Source organism: Beta vulgaris, chromosome 5 (assembly GCF_026745355.1).
Source record: "Beta vulgaris subsp. vulgaris cultivar EL10 chromosome 5, EL10.2, whole genome shotgun sequence".
Taxonomy (NCBI): domain Eukaryota; kingdom Viridiplantae; phylum Streptophyta; class Magnoliopsida; order Caryophyllales; family Amaranthaceae; genus Beta; species Beta vulgaris.
This window is the reverse complement of record NC_079206.1, coordinates 9,098,880-9,117,949: the sequence shown is the minus strand read 5'-3', so window position 1 is coordinate 9,117,949 and position 19,070 is coordinate 9,098,880. Positions and strand designations below refer to the sequence as shown.

At 39.4% G+C, this 19,070-nt stretch overlaps 1 protein-coding gene across 1 annotated transcript; it reads left to right on the top strand.

The window, feature by feature from the left end:
• The first annotated feature begins 14,819 nt into the window (after positions 1-14,819).
• Positions 14,820-16,268, top strand: LOC104892740 (uncharacterized). Its single transcript, XM_010678725.2, has one exon. It carries the CDS (start codon positions 14,820-14,822, stop codon positions 16,266-16,268), a length of 1,449 nt encoding a protein of 482 aa, XP_010677027.1.
• Positions 16,269-19,070: the final 2,802 nt, after the last annotated feature.

Genomic DNA, 19,070 nt, shown 5'->3' with positions numbered 1-19,070 from the left:
GTTTTCCAACAATGTCCATCCCCCACCTCATGAAGGGCCAAGGAGTGATAGTATGGTGCAACTTTTCTACAGGTTTATGTGACATGGCGGCATGTCGTTGACAGGCGTCGCATTTCTTAGCATACTCAACGGCGTCTTGACGCAACATCGGCCAATAATACCCCATGCGCAAAGTCCTGTTGGACAAGTTGCGTCCTCCTGAATGGTTGCCGCAACATCCGTGGTCCATTTCTTGCAACACTTGTTGGCATTCATCGTCGTCGAGGCATCTCAAGTATGGTCCTGCAATGGACTTTCGAAAAAGTATACCGTCAAGTAAAACATACATTGAGGCTCTGAAACGTACCTTTCTGGCTTATAGCCTATCTTCGGGAGGGTACCGTCTTTAAGTACTGGATGAATGGAGTCTGCCAGCTTGTTGACGTTGTCGCGACATTGCTGACGTCGACATCGTTGACGTCCGTCACCACCTGACTGACATCATCTGTGTTCGTTTTATGGACTGCAGGGGACGACAGATGTATTATGGGTATGCTCTTGAACCCTGACTTCTTTATAGCTGATCCAATGTTTGCCAATGCATCTGCCTGCCTGCGTGTTTTGGTTCCTGGGAATCTGAAAAATGTCAAACTTCACAAAAGATTTTACCTTTGATTGGACGGTGTCCAGATACGCCATCATTTTAGAATCTTTGGCGGCAAATTCCCTTTTATCTGGCTGACGATGAGCAGCGAGTCACTGTATGCTTCTACTTCAGTGGCATTTAGGTCTTTAGCTAACGTCAATCCTGCTAACAGCGCCTCGTACTCTGCCTCGTTGTTGGTGGCTTTGAAGTCGCAACTGATAGCCCGGGCTATGATGTCCCCTTGTGGCGACTTTAGCAATACGCCTAATCTGGCGCCCCGAAAGTTGGAAGACCCGTCTACATGCAAGATCCACTTACTGTTAGTTGTGTTAACTTCAAGCATACTTACCTCCGTCTGGGCTATCGCCTCCAGTCTTGGGCTAAAGTCAGCCACAAAATCAGCTAATGCTTGCGACTTTATTGATGTTCGAGGCTGGTATGTAATGTCGTAACTGCTTAGTGTAATCGCCCACTTGCTCATTCTTCCTGTCAATTCTGGGTGTCTTAAAATGGACTTAACGGGATAGTTAGTTTTGACATGGATAGAATGTGCTTCAAAATAATGTTTTAGTTTTTTGGACGCCGTCACTATTGCTAGGACGAGCTTTTCTAGAGAAGAATACCTGGTTTCGGCGTCGACCAATGACTTACATAGTACACCGTCAATTGTCCTTCTTGTCCTTCTCTGGTCAGGACGGCACTTATCGATGATTCACTGACGGCGACATATAATTGCAATGGCTCGTCGGCTACTGGCTTTGACAGCAATGCGGCGTCAAGGTATTGTTGAGATCTTGGAGGGCTTGCTCATGCTCTGGCGTCCATCAAATCCTTTATTTTTCTTTAGGACGTCATAGAACAGTCGACACTTGTCCGAAGACTTTGAGATGAAGCGATTCAACGCGGCGACACGTCCTGTTAGCTTTTGTACCTCTTTCACATTTCGCAGTGATTGGATGTTAAGGATAGCCTTGATTTGATCTGGGCTAGCCTCGATGCCCCGCTTCGTAACAATGTATCCCAAGAATTTACCTGCAGACACTCCAAAAGAACACTTTGTGGGATTAAGTTTCATGCCATACCTTCGAATGACGTCGAATGATTGTTGTAGGTGTGACACATGGTCATGTGAATTTTGGATTTGACCAGCATGTCATTATGTAGACCTCCATGGTGTCCCCTAGTGGTCTTTGAACATTGCATGACTAGCCGCTGATAAGTTGCGCCGACATTCTTTAATCCGAAGGGCATGACTTTGTAACAATAGATGCCACGGTCGGTGACGAACGACGTCTTCTCTTGGTCTTCTCGATGCATGAGTATTTGATTGTACCCTGAAAAGCGTCCATGAATGACAGCAGCTCATGTCCTGCGTGGCGTCCACCAGGGCATCGATGTGTAGCAAGGGAAACGAGTCTTTGGGACATGCCTTGTTGAGGTCAGTAAAGTCTATACAGACCCTCCATTTCCCGTTTTTCTTACCTACAACAACGACGTTAGCTAACCAATCAGGATATTTTACTTCCCTTACCTTACCGGTGTCAATCAACTTTTGACTTCGTCGTTGATAATTTGTTTCGCTCAGGGGCGAACTTGCGTCTCTTCTGTTTGACCGGTTTTGTTTGGGTCAACGTTGACTTGTGTGTGATCACGTCGGATCTATCCCTGTGACGTCCTATGGGACCATGCAAAACAGTCGGCGTTAGCTTTAAGGAAATCTATTACCTGTTGACGGACGTCGGGAGATAAGGCGGCCCCTATTTTGACTGTTTGATCTGGCTTGTTAGGGTCTAAGATGACCTCATCCACTTGCTGGTCGTCAAAGTCTTGTTCTCCCAACGTCCCCGTCTGTAATTGTTATGCTTCCGACTTTCCTTGGTTCAGGACGTCTTGTAGCATTCTCTTGCGATCCGTCTGTCCCCTTTGATCTCCTGCACTCCCCATTTGGTAGGAATTTCAAAGATTGATGGAAACGATGAGGGACAGCCTTCATGCTATGGATCCATGGCCTGCCTAAAATCACGTTATAAGAAGAAGGGCAGTCAATGACATAAAATTTAGTGAGCATATTAATTCCCTTAGCGAAGGTCGGCAGCGTCACTTCTCCCATAGTATGCTTGGATTCTCCACTAAATCCGACAAGGACGTAGATTTCGAACGATCGTCAGCTCATCGATCCCATGTCCTCTAGAGCGCCTCTCTTAGGATGTTTGCTGAACTGCCATTGTCCACTAACACACGTTTAAGCAAGCAATTACTGACAGTTAAAGATATTACCAGACTGTCATGATGTATGTCTCTGTCATCGCCGAGATCGGCGTCATCGAAGGTGATTGGCATGGCCTCTAACTCAGCGTCACGGGGGTGACGGAGCTCCTTAGGGACGGCGTCTTGATTTAGACCATCTCGTGCATGTCGTTTGGCTGCAGAATACGTTAGTCCACAGATATCTGAACAACCGCTAATAACGTTAATTACCTTGACATGTGGCGGTGACGACGGTGGTTGACGTCGATCGTCATTTTTCGACACTGTCTGCTTTCCTTTCTCTGTCATCAAGTCCTTCAGGTTTCCTTGCTTCAGCAGGTGGGACACTTCTCGCCTCAAAGCGACGCACTCGTCAGTGTGATGCCCATGGTCTCCATGGAACTCGCACCACTTGAATTTGTCGCGATGGGCCGTCGATTTCACATTCATGAAAGGCCATTTAACAGCAGAACCTAAAGAGTGTAAAGTATTAATGATACCTCCCATGGTGACGTTGAAACCATATTCGCTTAGCTTGGGGGGAAGGCAGGATCATTTTTCCAGTCGTCTGGCGACCGTCATGACGGACGCTATGGACCTGCTGCGGGCGCTCATAAGGCTTTTGACGCCACGAGCCTTGCTTGTTGGACTTGCCTTCCGGCTGTCAGCATGGCATAAGCCTTTCTGGACTGCATGTCTTCCTCCAGCCTGATTTGGGCCAAGCCTTGGCTTGAGCATCCTCGAACGTCGGACAGGATATTTGGTCAGCTCCTTGTAGAGGTCTGATTCTCATCAAGCCGCGTCTGAACGCTTCGATGGCCGTCCGGGCATCGCAATTTGGAATGGACACCTTTTCCCTGTTAAACCTGTTCACAAATTCTTTAAGAGACTCATTAGACTTTTGCACGATCCTATGTAAGTCGCTAGCTTGTTTTCCATTTCGCGACTACTAGCAAATTGCATATTAAAAGCGTTAACCAATTGAGCGAAAGAAGAAATAGTCCCATTATTGAGATTAATGAACCACTGCAACGCTGGCCCGGTCAGTGTTGAGCCAAATCCTTTGCACATGCAGGCTTCCCGCATATTCTTTGGGATTGAAATGGTGATCATCCTCTGCTTGTATTGAGCGACATGGTCATTGGGATATGTGGTGTCGTCATACAGCTTCATGGTTGGGACAGAGAACCGCTTGGGCACCTCGATCAGCGCAATGGGATCTGCAAAAGGAGAATCAGCATAACTGTTAGGGGTAGCCTTTTCCATTGGCCTAAGGACGCCAGGAATGCGAGCGATCATGTCTTCTAATTGCTGAAGACGCTGTTGGATAGGATCATCAAGACGGCCTTGGACGGGCTCCCTTAAAGGATCGGCACCACCATTTTCACCGTCGTCACCGTCTTCCTTATCTGAATCATCAGCATCTTCGGGATCGGCACGATTCGCCGGAGTCTCGAACCCATCATCGTCTAGATCATGCATCCTGGAGACGCCACAGACATTGCGAGGCTTTGGCCTCTTCGACGTCTTGCTGGGCAGATTTCAAGCTCTGGTTCTCCATGCAAGACGCGACATAGCTTTCCTTCAACGTCGCCATCTCCGCCTTGACGTGGTTGAGTTCGTCAATGACCTCTTGGGTGGTGACCCACTGTCCAGCCATTGAAAACACGAAAAGGATGGAAGAGTATGGAAAAAATGAAACGAAGGAATGTGATTGCCAATAAATGTATAAAGATCTTGTTGTGGCCCCACGGTGGCGCCAAATTGTTTATGCCGATTTTGTACCAAGTACTTAAAAGGTTAAGGTGCCAACAACTAGATCAATATAGATCAATATATATATATATATATATATATAATATAATAATAGCAATCAACATTCTAAACGAAATAAATGACATGAAACGAAGAAAGCAATAAAAAAAACAAAGAATTGTTGACGCGGAAAACCCAAAAAGAGAAAAACCGCGGGTGATGCTCCTGATCACCAATCCACTAGTATGACGTTGGTGTCAATGTTACAATATCAGCTGATTACAATAGCAGTGAGACTTAGAGTATTAGAGAAGAAGAAGGTGCGTGTAATTCTAGAGTGAGAATGAGAGAGATGATCGATAAAAAAAACTAGGTTTACATATGATTACAAAGTATATATATCTCTAAGGGAATATTCTTCAACTGCCTTTTGAGTTGTTCCGCAATATCGGGGCCACGTCAGAACAATCCCAGGTATTTCTCAACTGCCAAAATGACGTTGTTCAACGTCACTTGACTTGGTCACACCACTCCTTCGCTCAACTTGCCATGCCAGTTGCAAATTCAAAATAATATTAAGCCCGCCTAAAACCACGAAAAATGAGAGCCCAACAATATCCTTGATTCTTCTCTGTATGTTTCGGTGAATGTATTTACATGTACTTATGCCTTTCATTGCTGTCATATTTTCACTCGAGGATTTATGATTCTAATTGGCTTCTAATTGACCACAGAGTTGTTGATCAATGTCAAAAACCTGTCAAAGAAGTGTTAATAGCAATGAAAGCAAAGATTCCCATTAGTATTATTCTCACCTTGCAATTTTATTTTATTGATATTATACACACCAGTTTTGATATGATCTCCAATACACCGATTGATTTAAGTGCACGTTAGACGAGACTTAGATCCTCAATAGATTGAATGCATTCAACTCTTGCTGTGGAATCTCGTAATATCACAGTTGTGTAGAGTTGGATATCAAAACTCTTTTCTTTGCTTCATCACATATGGCAAATGGGATATGATTCATTAGTGAGTTTGTCATTGTTATGTTACTAAGGCTGAACTGAGCTGTTTTTCCAACCTTGTAAGTTGCTTCTGCAATTGTGGCAGTCCGTCTTGTGAATTCCTCATCATGGGATTCTCAACTTAATTCATATTTTTATTGCATTCTTATTCTGTGTGAGTGCCTCTCTTTCTTCGCTGGAGTTGCCTTTTGCTATATGGGATTTCTATCATTTGCACTGATTATCAACTTTAACACAAAATTGAAGAGATATTGTTCTACAGTGTAAAGATTGAATTGGAGATTTCCACCAAAGGCATTGAAGAAAGTCCATGTAATTGAAGCTTGGATGATTTAACTGATAGCATATACATGTCTCCCTTTTCTGGTTATTAGTTACAACTTACACTTCATTCAATATCTGCCCATCGAGTCCCCTTTCTGCTATATAACTGACATCAAATTCCACTTTTGAGATGCTCAAATTGTCTGGAGATCAATGTAATGATCCTATCTCTATCCTTATCCCTATCCATTATATGTCCATCCGTCCACATACTGATGCAAGACACAGGATTGTAAATTTTGGAGAATATTTCCAAGAATCACAGTTGTCTGAAGAGATCCTATCTTAGAGCAGGGAGCCCTTGCAGTGGCTACTCATAGTTTCTTAGGGTATCCATTCTCTCCTTCTGATCAAACCAAAATAAGTTGCTTCTTCTCATTCTATCTCTCTTATAGGAAAGAAAGATCTTGATATCTGAGTACAAGGTCAATAAAATATTGTTTTCTTGCTACAGGTGATTTCATATACTTCATTATTTTCGGTGTTGGTGTTGAACTCTTCTTCATATTCAGCATTGGCTACTTTTTTCGAAAAAATATCAATAACGCTTTCTTATCCCCATTGTTGATTAAGCAAGTCTTTATCAACTAAACCATAGTAAACGAGTGAGAGGGTTAGAATGGGAGAGGGGGGGACAAGTGGAAAAGACTTTAAAATTGACAAAATCAGAAAAGTTGTGAGGGGAGAGAGAAATGAGAGCTGGGGAAAAAAAGTGGTAATAAATTATCTAAATTTACGAAATTATATGCGGAACTAAGTGGGGAAGAGAGAACCGGGGGGAGAGAAGGTGAAGGTGAGAGAGGTAGGGAAATGGAATTATTTTAGGCCTATAGCACTAATTAGTTGATTATTTAAAGTTCTAACATATAAATTAGTTAATTATTATTCATGCTATGATAAATATAAACATAGAAGCGTGCAACTTACTTCATTTGGATTAGAGAATAGTAGAGGTTAGAGAAGAAGAAGGAGGTCATGAAAGAGGAGATAAACTGAGAGAGGGGGGGATATCGAGAGTGAGCTTAAAGGGAGATTTTTTTTTCAATTTTATAATGTGTTTCAGTTATATCATTGATGCTTTCTTGTTCCCCTTTGCTGATTAAGTAATTCTTTATCACATTAACTCAACCATAGTAATTGAGTGAGAGGGTCAGAAAGGGAGAGGGGGACAAGTAGAAAAGACTTTCTAAAATTTGCTAAATCAAAAAAGTTGAGTGAGAGTAGAGAGAAAAAAGAGAGCTTTAGGGAGAGCATAGAGCGAAAGTAATAAGAGATGATCTAAATTTATGAAATTGTATATGAGACAAAGAGAGGAAGAGAGAGCAGAGGGGATAGGTTGGAGAGGTGGAGGAAAAGATAATTGGGTTATTAGTCATTTCAGGCTTATAACACTAATCGAAATTTTGGGTAAGATTATTTAAGTTGTAACATATAAATTTGTTGATCATTGTTGATGCTATGATAAATATAAACATAGAATCAGCAACTTACTACATTTAGATTTGGATTAGAAAATAGTAGAGGTTAGAGATGAAGAATGAAGTAGGGAAGAGGAGATAGACTGAAAATAGAGGGGAGAAGACTGAAAGAGAGCTTAGAGAGAGAATTTTATTCAATTTTATAATATGTTTTAGATATATCAATGTCGCTTTCTTATCCCCATTGTTGATATTGTGAATCACATAGTTAATATGAAAGTTTCTCGTAAGTATAGGCTGGTCTTCACTTAACTATGCTATTAGGCATTATTATTGTGAAAGCATTTTCTAATGAATTCATGTGCATTTTCTCTTTAGTGTATTCAATTTACATTATATTTAACGTTGTTTTTTCCTTATCTAATTAGATGCATGTTGGTTAATCTCTTTCTTTAAAAATCAGAAGCTTTTGTCTGATTTGCTTTAAGTTTCCTCCCTATGGATCTATTACAAAATTAGGCCGAGATAATCATGTTGATATGCTTGAATTTAACATGTGATTTTTCACTTTTTAAAATGTCTTACGATGATAAAAAAAAAGACTAACTTTATATGATTTCCTCTTTTTATCTTTTCAATATAGAAACTACGGGAGTCTATGGTGTTTGAGAACTGTCAAATGATCTTACTTGGGTTGTTGATCCTATGTTGGATCATATATGTTGGGTATGTATTCTCAATAATAACGCAGACAATTATATCGAGGTGAAGCCCAATTGAATTTTATGTATTATTACCTCTGTATTTTTTTAGTTGCACCATTTGCTAATTCACATTTGCCGAGACGCTTCTTTGAACGTTAATATCTCGTATTAGGTGTAAGTAAATATTATAAAATTTTGATATTTGGAACCCTCACATTGAGACGAATCTAACAAGACCAAACTTGACTATGTTTTTTCTCATATGATGATGCGAGACAGTTTAACAAAATTGGTTGATTAATAGTGCCACAAAAGCAAATGGTGCAAAAAAAATACGGAGGTAGTATTATACTTCCTCCGTTTAGAAATAGTTGCACCATTTCTACTTTTCACGCATGCCGATGTATGATTTCAACCATTAATATCTTTAATTATCAATAAGTAAAAAATATAAAAAGTTGATATTAAAAAAATTTACATCGAGACAAATCTAACAAGATCCCACATGACTATGTTTTTTCTAAAATATAAATCACCAAAGACAATCTAAGTGTAAGATGTAAATAGTGCACAAAATAAAAATGGTGCAACTATTTCTAAACGGAGGTAGTATAACATAATGCAAAGCAAATCACTGTGAAATTCTAATATTCTAATATCTCCTAATGTAGAACTTTTAAGCTGAATGTACTTGTTCTAATCAATAAATATTTTTGTATCAATATAATAGATGGCAGTCATAAAAAGCAGTTTGTACACGAAGTATATATGAAAAGGTACAGGAGTAAGTGAGACGTAACGTGTAGTTATGGAGATCGAGTTGAACATGACCGAAGACTTGAATTATCAGAATCATTTAATAGATCAGAAGGCCAGTTGCGAAAACCTAGCAATAAAGTCTCTTATTATCATTAATTATAATATATGTAAGACTTGAGAGTTAGCAAATGTGGATTTCTTAAAGTTGGATTAGTTGCTACTTTCGCGTCTTTGATGCAAACACGGTCACCTCTTTCGTGATTATTTAGATATTATTGGTATGGTTATCTAAGTGAAAACCATGCACAAATCATTGTGACATGCTATATACACAACAAGGGCGTTTTAGAGCTAATGCGATCTACGTAGCTTATGTTCTTCACTAACAAGTTTAGATGCCTTTGTTTTTCCTAAATTTTTATGCTAATGATGAACATTTAGTTGTCCGCAATTATTTTTGCTACTCGCGCGCGGTTCAACAACTAGTAGGAGTAAAATAGGAGAGCAATAAGGCACGTAAGCAAGAGAGCATACGGCACGCCATGTAAATAATCATTCGACCATTAAAATTTAGCAATTCTAATTCCTAATGACACGTAACTAAATCCAGCATCTAAAAAAACACGAAAAATCCAGCAAATAAATTGAAGGGTGATTACATCCATGTTTTACAGAAAATCAACCATGCACATTATCCTCAAGAGAAAGTATTGGATCAGACCGTTTGACTCAATGATTATTGTCAGATGGGCATAGTCTCCTCACTAAGGCCCTGATTCTTTGGACTTAATTCCATGGTACTTCAGTTCACTTCAGCTCAGATCCATTCAGTTCAGTTCAGGTCCATTCTGTTCAGTTCAATTCAGATTAATAATTTACAATTAGTAATTAATAATAACTAATTAACAATCATTAATTAATAATTAATAATTAATAATTAATAATTAAATATTTAATATTTAATAATTGATAAATAATAATTAATAATTAATAATTAATAAATAATAAATAATAAATAATAAATAATAATGAGTAATTAGTAATTATTAATTAATGATTAATAATTAATAATTAATAATTAATAATTAGTAACTAGAAATTAATAATCATTAAATACTCGTCATTATTCATTAATCATTAATCAATAAGTAATAAATAATAATAATTAATTAATTATTAAATATTAATGAATATTAATTAATAATAAATAATTACTAAATATTAATTTTTGATTAATTATCAATTTTTAAATATTAATTATTAATTATCAATTAGTTATTGAATATTAATTATTAAGTATTATTATTAAATAATTATCAATTGTTAGTTATCAATTGTTAGTTCTAAATAAATAATTAAATAATTATTAATTATTAAATACATTATTCATTTTTTATTTTTTATCTAATTATTAATCATAATTATTTAATTAGTAATTAGTTCAACACACTTCAACATAATTCAGTTCAGTTCAGGTCTATTCAGTTCAGTTCAGACCAGATTCATTTAGTTCAGTTCAGTTCAGGCCAAAAAAACAGGGCCTAAGTCACTAATCAAGCTACAATAGGAATTCAAAGCATCACAAACAACATACTCCCTTCGATTTCTATTGTTCTGTGCATTTACTGTTCATGCCTCCCAATGCACATTTTATATCATTAATAACTATAATTGCACAACTCTAAAAATAATAACGATTAAATATTAATGAAGTACCCGTTAAGAAGAATCAAATAAAACCCCACTTGAGAATATTTATTCTTATAAATTGACAAATATATTGACATTGCATTCACATGTGAATATTGACAAAAACACAAATGCACAACACATTAAAAATCGGAGGTAGTAGAAATTATCGGATTTCGAGTCCTTTTGAATGGTATTATCAATGGGTGATTATCTGAACTTATCTGAACTTATCTGAACTGGACTTATTGAACCTGAACTGAACTTATTGGAACTTATTAAACCTGATTGGACCTGATTCAACTTATTGGACCTGATTGAACCTGATTAGAATTTATTGGACCTGGTTGGAACTTATTGACTTGATTGAAACTTATTACACCTTATTGGTCCTGATTGAAACTTATTAGACCTTATTGGACCTGATTGAAACTTATTAGACCTTATTGGATCTAATTGAAACTTATTTGACCTTATTAGACAAAAAAATTGACCATTAATAACATAAATATTACCCCTAACGTAATATTATCCCACAAAATTTATTATGAAGTAATAATTATTAAAATTCGTCCTTTAAAAAAATAATTATTATTAATTATCTCTTATGCTAATTAATTCAACGAAAAATTTTACTATTTATATATTTACCTATACATAACTATTCACCACTAATATATCTAATAGTCTTGTTTGATTTTATAAAGCACTAGTAGAAAATCAAAAGTTGATTAAAATTTATTGCCAACAAGTTAAAATTGGCACATATGAAAAATTCTCACTCCACTTTCATTTATTTAAAGGTAGTAGAATGCATTAACTCCTTATCTCTCACTCTACTTTCATCTCTCACTTGTTACTTGTGTAACACCCCGAAATTTCTTTGAAATTTTCGCGTGTTAATTATTATTATCTGATGTGATAAATTATATTTCTATCAAATTATTTTTCGAAAAGTATATATATATATATATATATATATTTATATATATATATATATATATAATATATTATATATATATATATTATATATATATATATATATATATATATTTACACCTACATTATTTTAGTTGACTTTGTGCCAAGGTTATAATGCGCGTCTTATTTATGTGGCATTGTGTTAATCGTATTATATGGTTGTCTGCATTGTTCTTATGAAACGGACAATGTAGTACTTTTGCGTGTGCCGAGTGTATAATGTGATAGTATAATACGTGTATATTTATATTACGTTGGTAATAATAATTTTTAGTTTGGAAAACATATACTTATACATTTTTTTTAAACGTTTACTTAGTGCCGGAAAATGTACATTGTACTAGTGTTAGCCTACGTACATTATGTTATATGTTAGGGGGTCCGAAAATTCTGATTTTTTAGCCTTGTTATACGAAGAGTTTGGACAGCTTTTTAAGTTCCTCTTGTAACGTTGCGATAACCAAAGGTCATCTCTTCGTCTACCCTTCTTATTGCCCTTTTAATCATCACCCTTTCACCTTCATTTTTTTTTCTGAAAATAAAATCAGCAACCCTTGGTCTTTGTGACTCCACTTCACACCCCATTCTCGTCAACCATTAGAAGGAAGAGAAAGAGTTCTTCCTCTTCTCGGTTTTCGTCCATTTCTGCACACCCATTTTCTTTGCATCATATCTCCTTCGTTTCTTATCCGAATTGAGCGTGTGAGTAGTCAAAATCTATCTACTCGGAAATATCTTGCTTTTAATATAGTTTGTTTTTGAAGAAAGGGGAAGACGCGACTGCAGTTTTCGTTGCAATCAGACGAGTCATCCGATTTTATTCCCTGTCGCACCTTTACGAAAATGACCGTAGCCGGAGATCTAACCGTTGGATAGTCTTCAAATTTGGACAGAACGTTTATGAAATTTTTTTTTTAACTTTGACCGCAGCGATTTGGATTCCGAGCTTTTGATCACCGTGAATCATAGTCGGAACAGAGCAGTGCAAAATAAGAGTTTTCAACATTCAAGGAAAAGGTAAATAGCGTTTTTTCTAGTTCGGTAGAGTATAGATATTGAACTTAGGTTGTTAGAAATGCGTTAGAGAATGTAGTATCATGTTAGGAAGAACTTAGAAGATTGTATGGTTAAAGTTCCATGTTGTTATTGTTGTTATTTTGTTGATGATTTGTTATTGTCGTTGTTGTTGGTGTTGGAGATTGTTGTTGTTGTTAATGTCGTTATGGTTGGTGGTAAGTTGTGTTGTTGTTATTATCGTTGTTATTGGTGTTTGGGGTTGTTGTTGTGATTACGTTGTTGTTGGTGTTGGGGGTTGGTCGTTGTTGTCATTGTCGTTGTTGTCATTGTTGAGGTTGGTTGTAGTTTGTATTGTCGCTGTTGTTGATGGAGTTTGTGATGGTTGTTGTTGTTGGTGAGTCATGGACGATACGAGGGTGTTTGGGGTAAGTGTGGGTGTAAGGGAGGCTGGAGTAGGCGAGGATGGCTGGAGCGAGCATTGGAGGAGCTTGCGTGGGCGAGCGAACGAAGCTCGCAAGCCACGGCAGAAGGCTGCTCGCGACTCGCAATGCTGCCAATCGCGACCCGCGAGCCTCGTCGCACCTCGCGACGGGTGGCTCGCCCCTGGGTCGTGATGTGGTGTCTTTATTTCTGTTTTTGGTTTACAGCTCGTGTGTTTTGGCTTGGTTGGTCTTAGGTAAGTATGCTAAGGATGTTTGAGTAGTTTTTGGGTGGTTTAAGTATTACGTTAAGGGTATGTGTCCTCATGTGATGGGTAACTCTTGGTTTTGAGTCTTGTCACGTGCCGGTTGTTTGTGTTGGCTATGCAGACTCATGTTGGAATCTTGACGGTAAGATTGGTTGAGTTATGCTCATAACTTGTTCTTGTTGATGGTTGGATTTGATTGATGTGTGCTTGTCTTGTGTGATAGCACGTTGTTGATAGAGTAACTCTAGGAACGGTATGGTTCTAGAGGTCTTCATTAGGAAATCCTATGATCGGTATGGTTCAAGGAGTTTGCGTTTGGTTATTCTAAGGGCGGTATGGTCCTAGAAATTTATGCTCGCTAACCTAAGGGCGGTATGGTCCTAGGCTTTGGTTACTAAACCGTGGGTGGTGTGGTCCATTGGTTACTACGGGTGGTATGATCCGTAGATTATAGCTATTCGAAAAGGGCGGTATGGTTCCTCGAATATGCAACGTAGGCCTTGGGCGACATGATCCAATGACTCTACTCACAGGCGGTATGGTCTGTTATGTTTGAGCTTGTGGACCGCATTTGTTGCATTGGTTTGCAACGTTGACCGCATCTGTTACATGGTTGTCGTTGGTATCTTATAGCGAGTTGGTATTTGGTATTATGATTTCTGATGTTGTTTCTAATTATTTAAGCTCTTATCTGTTTCTATTTGAGCTGGGAGAACTGCTAGTTACTCCCCACTGATTGTGGAAATTGTTGTATCTTTGTGCAGATGGTGACGCTGTTTAGAGTGGTTCTAGACTGGCTCGGGGGTGTGTGTGTTCCCCGTGTGAGCAAAGAAAGTAAGCTTGTCTTAGTTGGTTTAAGTAGCTAATTCTAGTTTTGACTTATGTATTGGAACCATGGATTTCAGTTGTCATAGTTTTGTTTACTCTATGATTTTGAGGTTTACTTGGGTGGTTGTATGACTCTTGAGACTTATTGGAGATGAGGATGGGACCTCATTTTCCCTTTTATTTATGTACTGGAGTTGACTTTTCCTATGATGGTTATTCTATTTTAGTTTTTGTTCTACTCCTTAGAGTGGCATCTCCGTCTCTTTGAATTTCCGTTGCCATTATCTATAGCTATTACCTTATCTTAAGGCTATGTACCTCTTGGTTTTGGACGGGATGTTACAGTTGGTATCAGAGCAAAACGTTCCAGAAGCTCTGTTTAGGATGCTATTATTTCCCAGAAGATGAGTAGACTTGTGACTAGGATTACTAGTGTCTTAGATTTCAAGTCTAGAGTGTATGAGAGTTACCTGGGTAGGAAGTTAACCTGGGGAAACATTTTGTTTACTATGTTTTTCGATTTAATGCTTGCTTATGTGATTTTGATAGACTAATGTGATAGTTTCTGTTTTGTAGTATGCCTCCACGACAACAGTTAGCCGCTAGAAAGGAAGTTGCGCGTCGTCGTCGCGTAAGCCTGGAAAATGCTTTCATCTCTTTGGCTAATAGAGTTGTTTCTTCGGGTAGTGGGAGTCTGCTTTCGACCGGTTTGACCGTCACAGGCCCCCTACTTATGATGGTGTCGCTGATCCTATGGATTTTGAAAACTGGTTAAGGGAGATGGAGAAACTATTCACGGCAACAAACTGCTCTGCTGCCGAAATGGTACTGATTGGGACGTACTATTTAAAGAAAGAGGTGGATAATTGGTGGAGTACGGTGAAGGATGTGTGTATGGCTACATCTGGTTTTGGGTGGACTCAGTTCTCCGCCAAGCTGAAAGAGAGATTTTACCCTGATGAGTTGCGCTGGCAAAAGCAGGAAGAATTTCTATCTCTGACTCAAGGGAATATGGACATCCATAAGTACACCGACCGCTTCACGGAGCTGTCTAAATTTGCTGGTACTGTCATTCCCACCGAAGCTGAGAGGGTTAAGAGATATATAAAGAAGATGAATCCGAGGGTGAGGACCCTGGTGCTGTGTTCAGGGGTTACTACATTTCAAGCTGCTTATGAGATGGCCCTTAGTGTTCATGCTTCAGTGAGAGAGGAAGAATTTGTTAAGGCCGCATCTGTGAGGAAGCCTTTCCCGTCTGTTGCTCCTGGTCCACCTAAGAAGCCGAGGTTTGAGTCGAGTTTCCGTGGTGGATACCAAGGCTCCGGTTCTAGGCAGGGTTCTGATCCGTCCAAGTGTCGGAGGTGTGAGAAGCCTTTACATCCGGGAAAGGATTGTGAGGGTGCTGCTATTGTTTGCTTCTATTGTAGAGAGGCGGGTCACAAGAGTTATGAGTGTCCTAAGAATCCGAGGGCTACAGCTAAGCCCCCTGTTCCTCCTAGTCTTTCTGCTCCGCCAAAGAATCGGGTTTACAGTATCACTCATTCCGACGCCGATGTTCATCCCGACGTCATCTCTGGTACTTTTCTTGTTAATTCTGTTCCTGCTTCTGTGTTGTTTGATTCTGGTGCTTTTGTGTCTTGTGTGTCTAATTCGTTTGCCAAGAAAGCTAATTTGACTTCGAGTTCTCCTATTCGGACTCTTATTTCTCTACCTTCTGGGGAGAACTACCCTTGTTTGGCCGAGTATTGTGGAGTGCCTATCTCTGTGTTGGGTATTGATCTGCCTGCCGATCTTAAGGCATTCTCCATGGTCGAGTTTGATTTTATTTTGGGCATGGATTGGTTGTTCAAGTATCGTGCTCAGATTCATTGCCGCAATCAAAAAGTGACTCTTCGTAGTCCATATGGCAAGCGTATCTCCTATAGTGGAGTGGTGTTGAAGAAGGGAGTAAAGATCGTTTCTGCTCTCAAAATGCAAAGGCTCCGTCAGAAAGGGAAGCAAGTGTTCCTCTGTATGGTGAAAGATTTGACCCAAGAAGCGAAGTTAGAGGACATCCCTGTTGTCCGTGAGTATCCGGACGTATTTCCTGATGAGCTATCGGATATCCCTCCTGAAAGAGAAGTTGAGTTCAGCATTGACTTAACTCCTGGTACTGCTCCTCTGTCAAAGGCCCCGTATAGAATGGCGCCTGCTGAATTGTAAGAGTTGAAGACTCTGTTGCAAGAATTGATTTATAAGGGATTTATTAGGCCAAGTGTATCGTCGTGGGGTGCTCCTGTGCTGTTTGTCAAAAAGAAAGATGGGAGTATGCGGCTTTGCATCGATTATCGTGAATTGAACAAGGTGACTATCAAGAATCGGTATCCCTTGCCCCGCATTGAGGATCTGTTTGACCAGTTAAAGGGTGCGGGAGTATTTTCAAAGATTGACCTGAGGTCAGGTTATCACCATATTCCGGTGAAGAAGAAGGACATTCCTAAGACCGCTTTCCAAACAAGATTTGGGCACTATGAGTTCGTGGTCATGCCCTTCGGTTTAACTAATTCCCCTGCTGTATTCATGGATCAGATGAACCGCTCTTTCCATGAGTTCCTGGATTCGTGTGTAGTCGTTTTCAATCGACGATATCCTGGTGTACTCCAAGAATGAAGAAGAGCATGAGAGGCATCTGAGGTTGATCTTGGGTATTCTGAGGCAACAAAAATGGTTTGCAAAGTTCTCCAAGTGTGAGTTCTGGCTGAAGGAAGTGTCGTTCCTAGGCCATGTTATCAGCAAGGATGGAGTTATGGTAGATCCTTCTAAGGTTAGAGCTGTGGTAGAATGGGAGAGTCCTAAGAATGTTTCCGAAATCCGGAGTTTCCTTGGTCTTGCTGGTTACTATCGAAGGTTTGTCAAGGACTTCTCAAGGATAGCTCAGCCGTTAACTAAATTGATGAAGAAGGAGAGTAAGTTCCTATGGTCCGAAGAGTGTGAAAAAGCATTCCAAGAATTAGTGGCTAGGTGTTTGGTGTGTCAAAAGATTAAGATCGAGCATCAGAGACCGGGTGGTTTGCTACGACCATTACCAATTCCTGCGTGAAAGTTCGATTCTATCTCGATGGACTTTGTTATGGGTCTTCCGAGAGCCGCTGGGGGTAAGAATGCGGTGTGGGTGATTGTGGACCGATTGACTAAGGTAGCTCGGTTCATTCCGATGAAGAATACTTGGTCTATGGAAGAGTTAGCGGAAGCCTACGCTAATGAAATCATTCGATTGCACGGTGTTCCGAAGGATATATTATCTGACCGTGACCCTAGATTCTTGTCCCATTTCTGGATTGCTCTGCAAGAAGCATTTGGTACTAAGCTGAAGTTGAGTACCGCTTTCCATGCTGCTACGGATGGGCAGACAGAGAAGACTATTCAGACTCTGGAGGATATGCTCCGTGCTTGTGCTTTGGAATTTAAAGAGTCTTGGTTGAAGTCATTAAACTTGGTGGAGTTCTCTTACAACAACAGTTACCATGCTAGCATTCAGATGGCTCCTTATGAGGCCTTGTATGGGCGAAAGTGTCGCAGTCCTACTTGTTGGAGCGACATAAGTGACTCGTTAGTATTGAGACCAGACTTGATCCAAGATACTGTTGAGCGAGTAAAGGTGATTCAGGCTAGAATTAAGGCTGCTCAAGACAGGCAGAGGTCTTATGCAGACTTGCGTCGGAAGCCTATTTCTTTCACCGTTGGGGATAAGGTGATGTTGAAGGTGTCTCCGATGAAGGGAGTGGCGAGATTTGGGCAAAAAGGCAAGTTAAGCCCGAAGTATGTTGGCCCTTATGAGATTCTCGAGAGGATTGGGGAGGTGGCTTACAGATTGGCTATGCCCCTGAGTTGTCGAGGGTGCACGATGTGTTCCATGTGTCGCAGTTGCGGAGGTATCGCAGCGATCCGTCTCATGTCATTCCTATAGAGTCGGTCTCTATTGAGCCGAACATGACTTTTGAGGAGCGACCTGTTCAGATCTTGGACCGTCAGAATCGTGCCCTGAGAAGGAAGGCGACACCCTTGGTAAAGGTGCTCTAGAGAAGCCAAAAGTACGAGGAAGCCACTTGGGAGACGGAAGAGTCGATGAGGCTCAAGTATCCCGAGCTTTTTGTCTCAGGTATTTCTTTGTTATTTTAATGTTCGAGAACGAACTTTTTCTTAAGGAGGGGAGATTGTAACACCCCGAAATTTCTCTGAAATTATCGCGTGTTAATTATTATTATCTGATGTGATAAATTATATTTATATCAAATTATTTTTCGGAAAGTATATATATATATTTACACCTACATTATTTTAATTGACTTTGTGCAAAGGTTATAATGTGCGTCTTATTTATGTGGCATTGTGTTAATCATATTATATGGTTGTCTGCATTTTTCTTATGAAATGGACAATGTAGTATTTTTGCGTGTGCCGAGTGTATAATGTGATAGTATAATACGTGTATATTTATATTACGTTGGTAATAATAATTTTTAGTTTGGAAAAACATATACTTATACATTTTATTTTTGAACGTTTTACTTAGTGCCGGAAAATGTACATTGTACTAGTGTTAGCCTACGTACATTATGTTATATGTTAGGGGGGTCCGAAAATTCTGATTTTTTAGCCTTGTTATACGAAGAGTTTGGACAGCTTTTTAAGTTCCTCTTGTAACGTTGCGATAACCAAAGGTCATCTCTTCGTCTACCCTTCTTATTGCCTTTTAATCATCACCCTTTCACCTTCATTTTTTTCTGAAAATAAAATCAGCAACCCTTGGTCTTTGTGACTCCGTTTCACACCCCATTCTCGTCCAACCATTAGAAAGGAAGAGAAAGAGTTCTTCTCTCTTCTCGGTTTTCGTCCATTTCTGCACACCCATTTTCTTTGCATCATATCCCCTTCGTTTTTTATCCCAATTGAGCGTGTTCGTAGTCAAAATCTATCTACTCGGAATGATATTGCTCGTAGTATAGTTTGTTTTTGAAGAAAGGG

Coding starts and splice junctions, on each gene's coding strand:
- LOC104892740 (XM_010678725.2), top strand. CDS start 14,820: ATGGATTTTGAAAACTGGTTAAGGGAGATGGAGAAACTATTCACGGCA.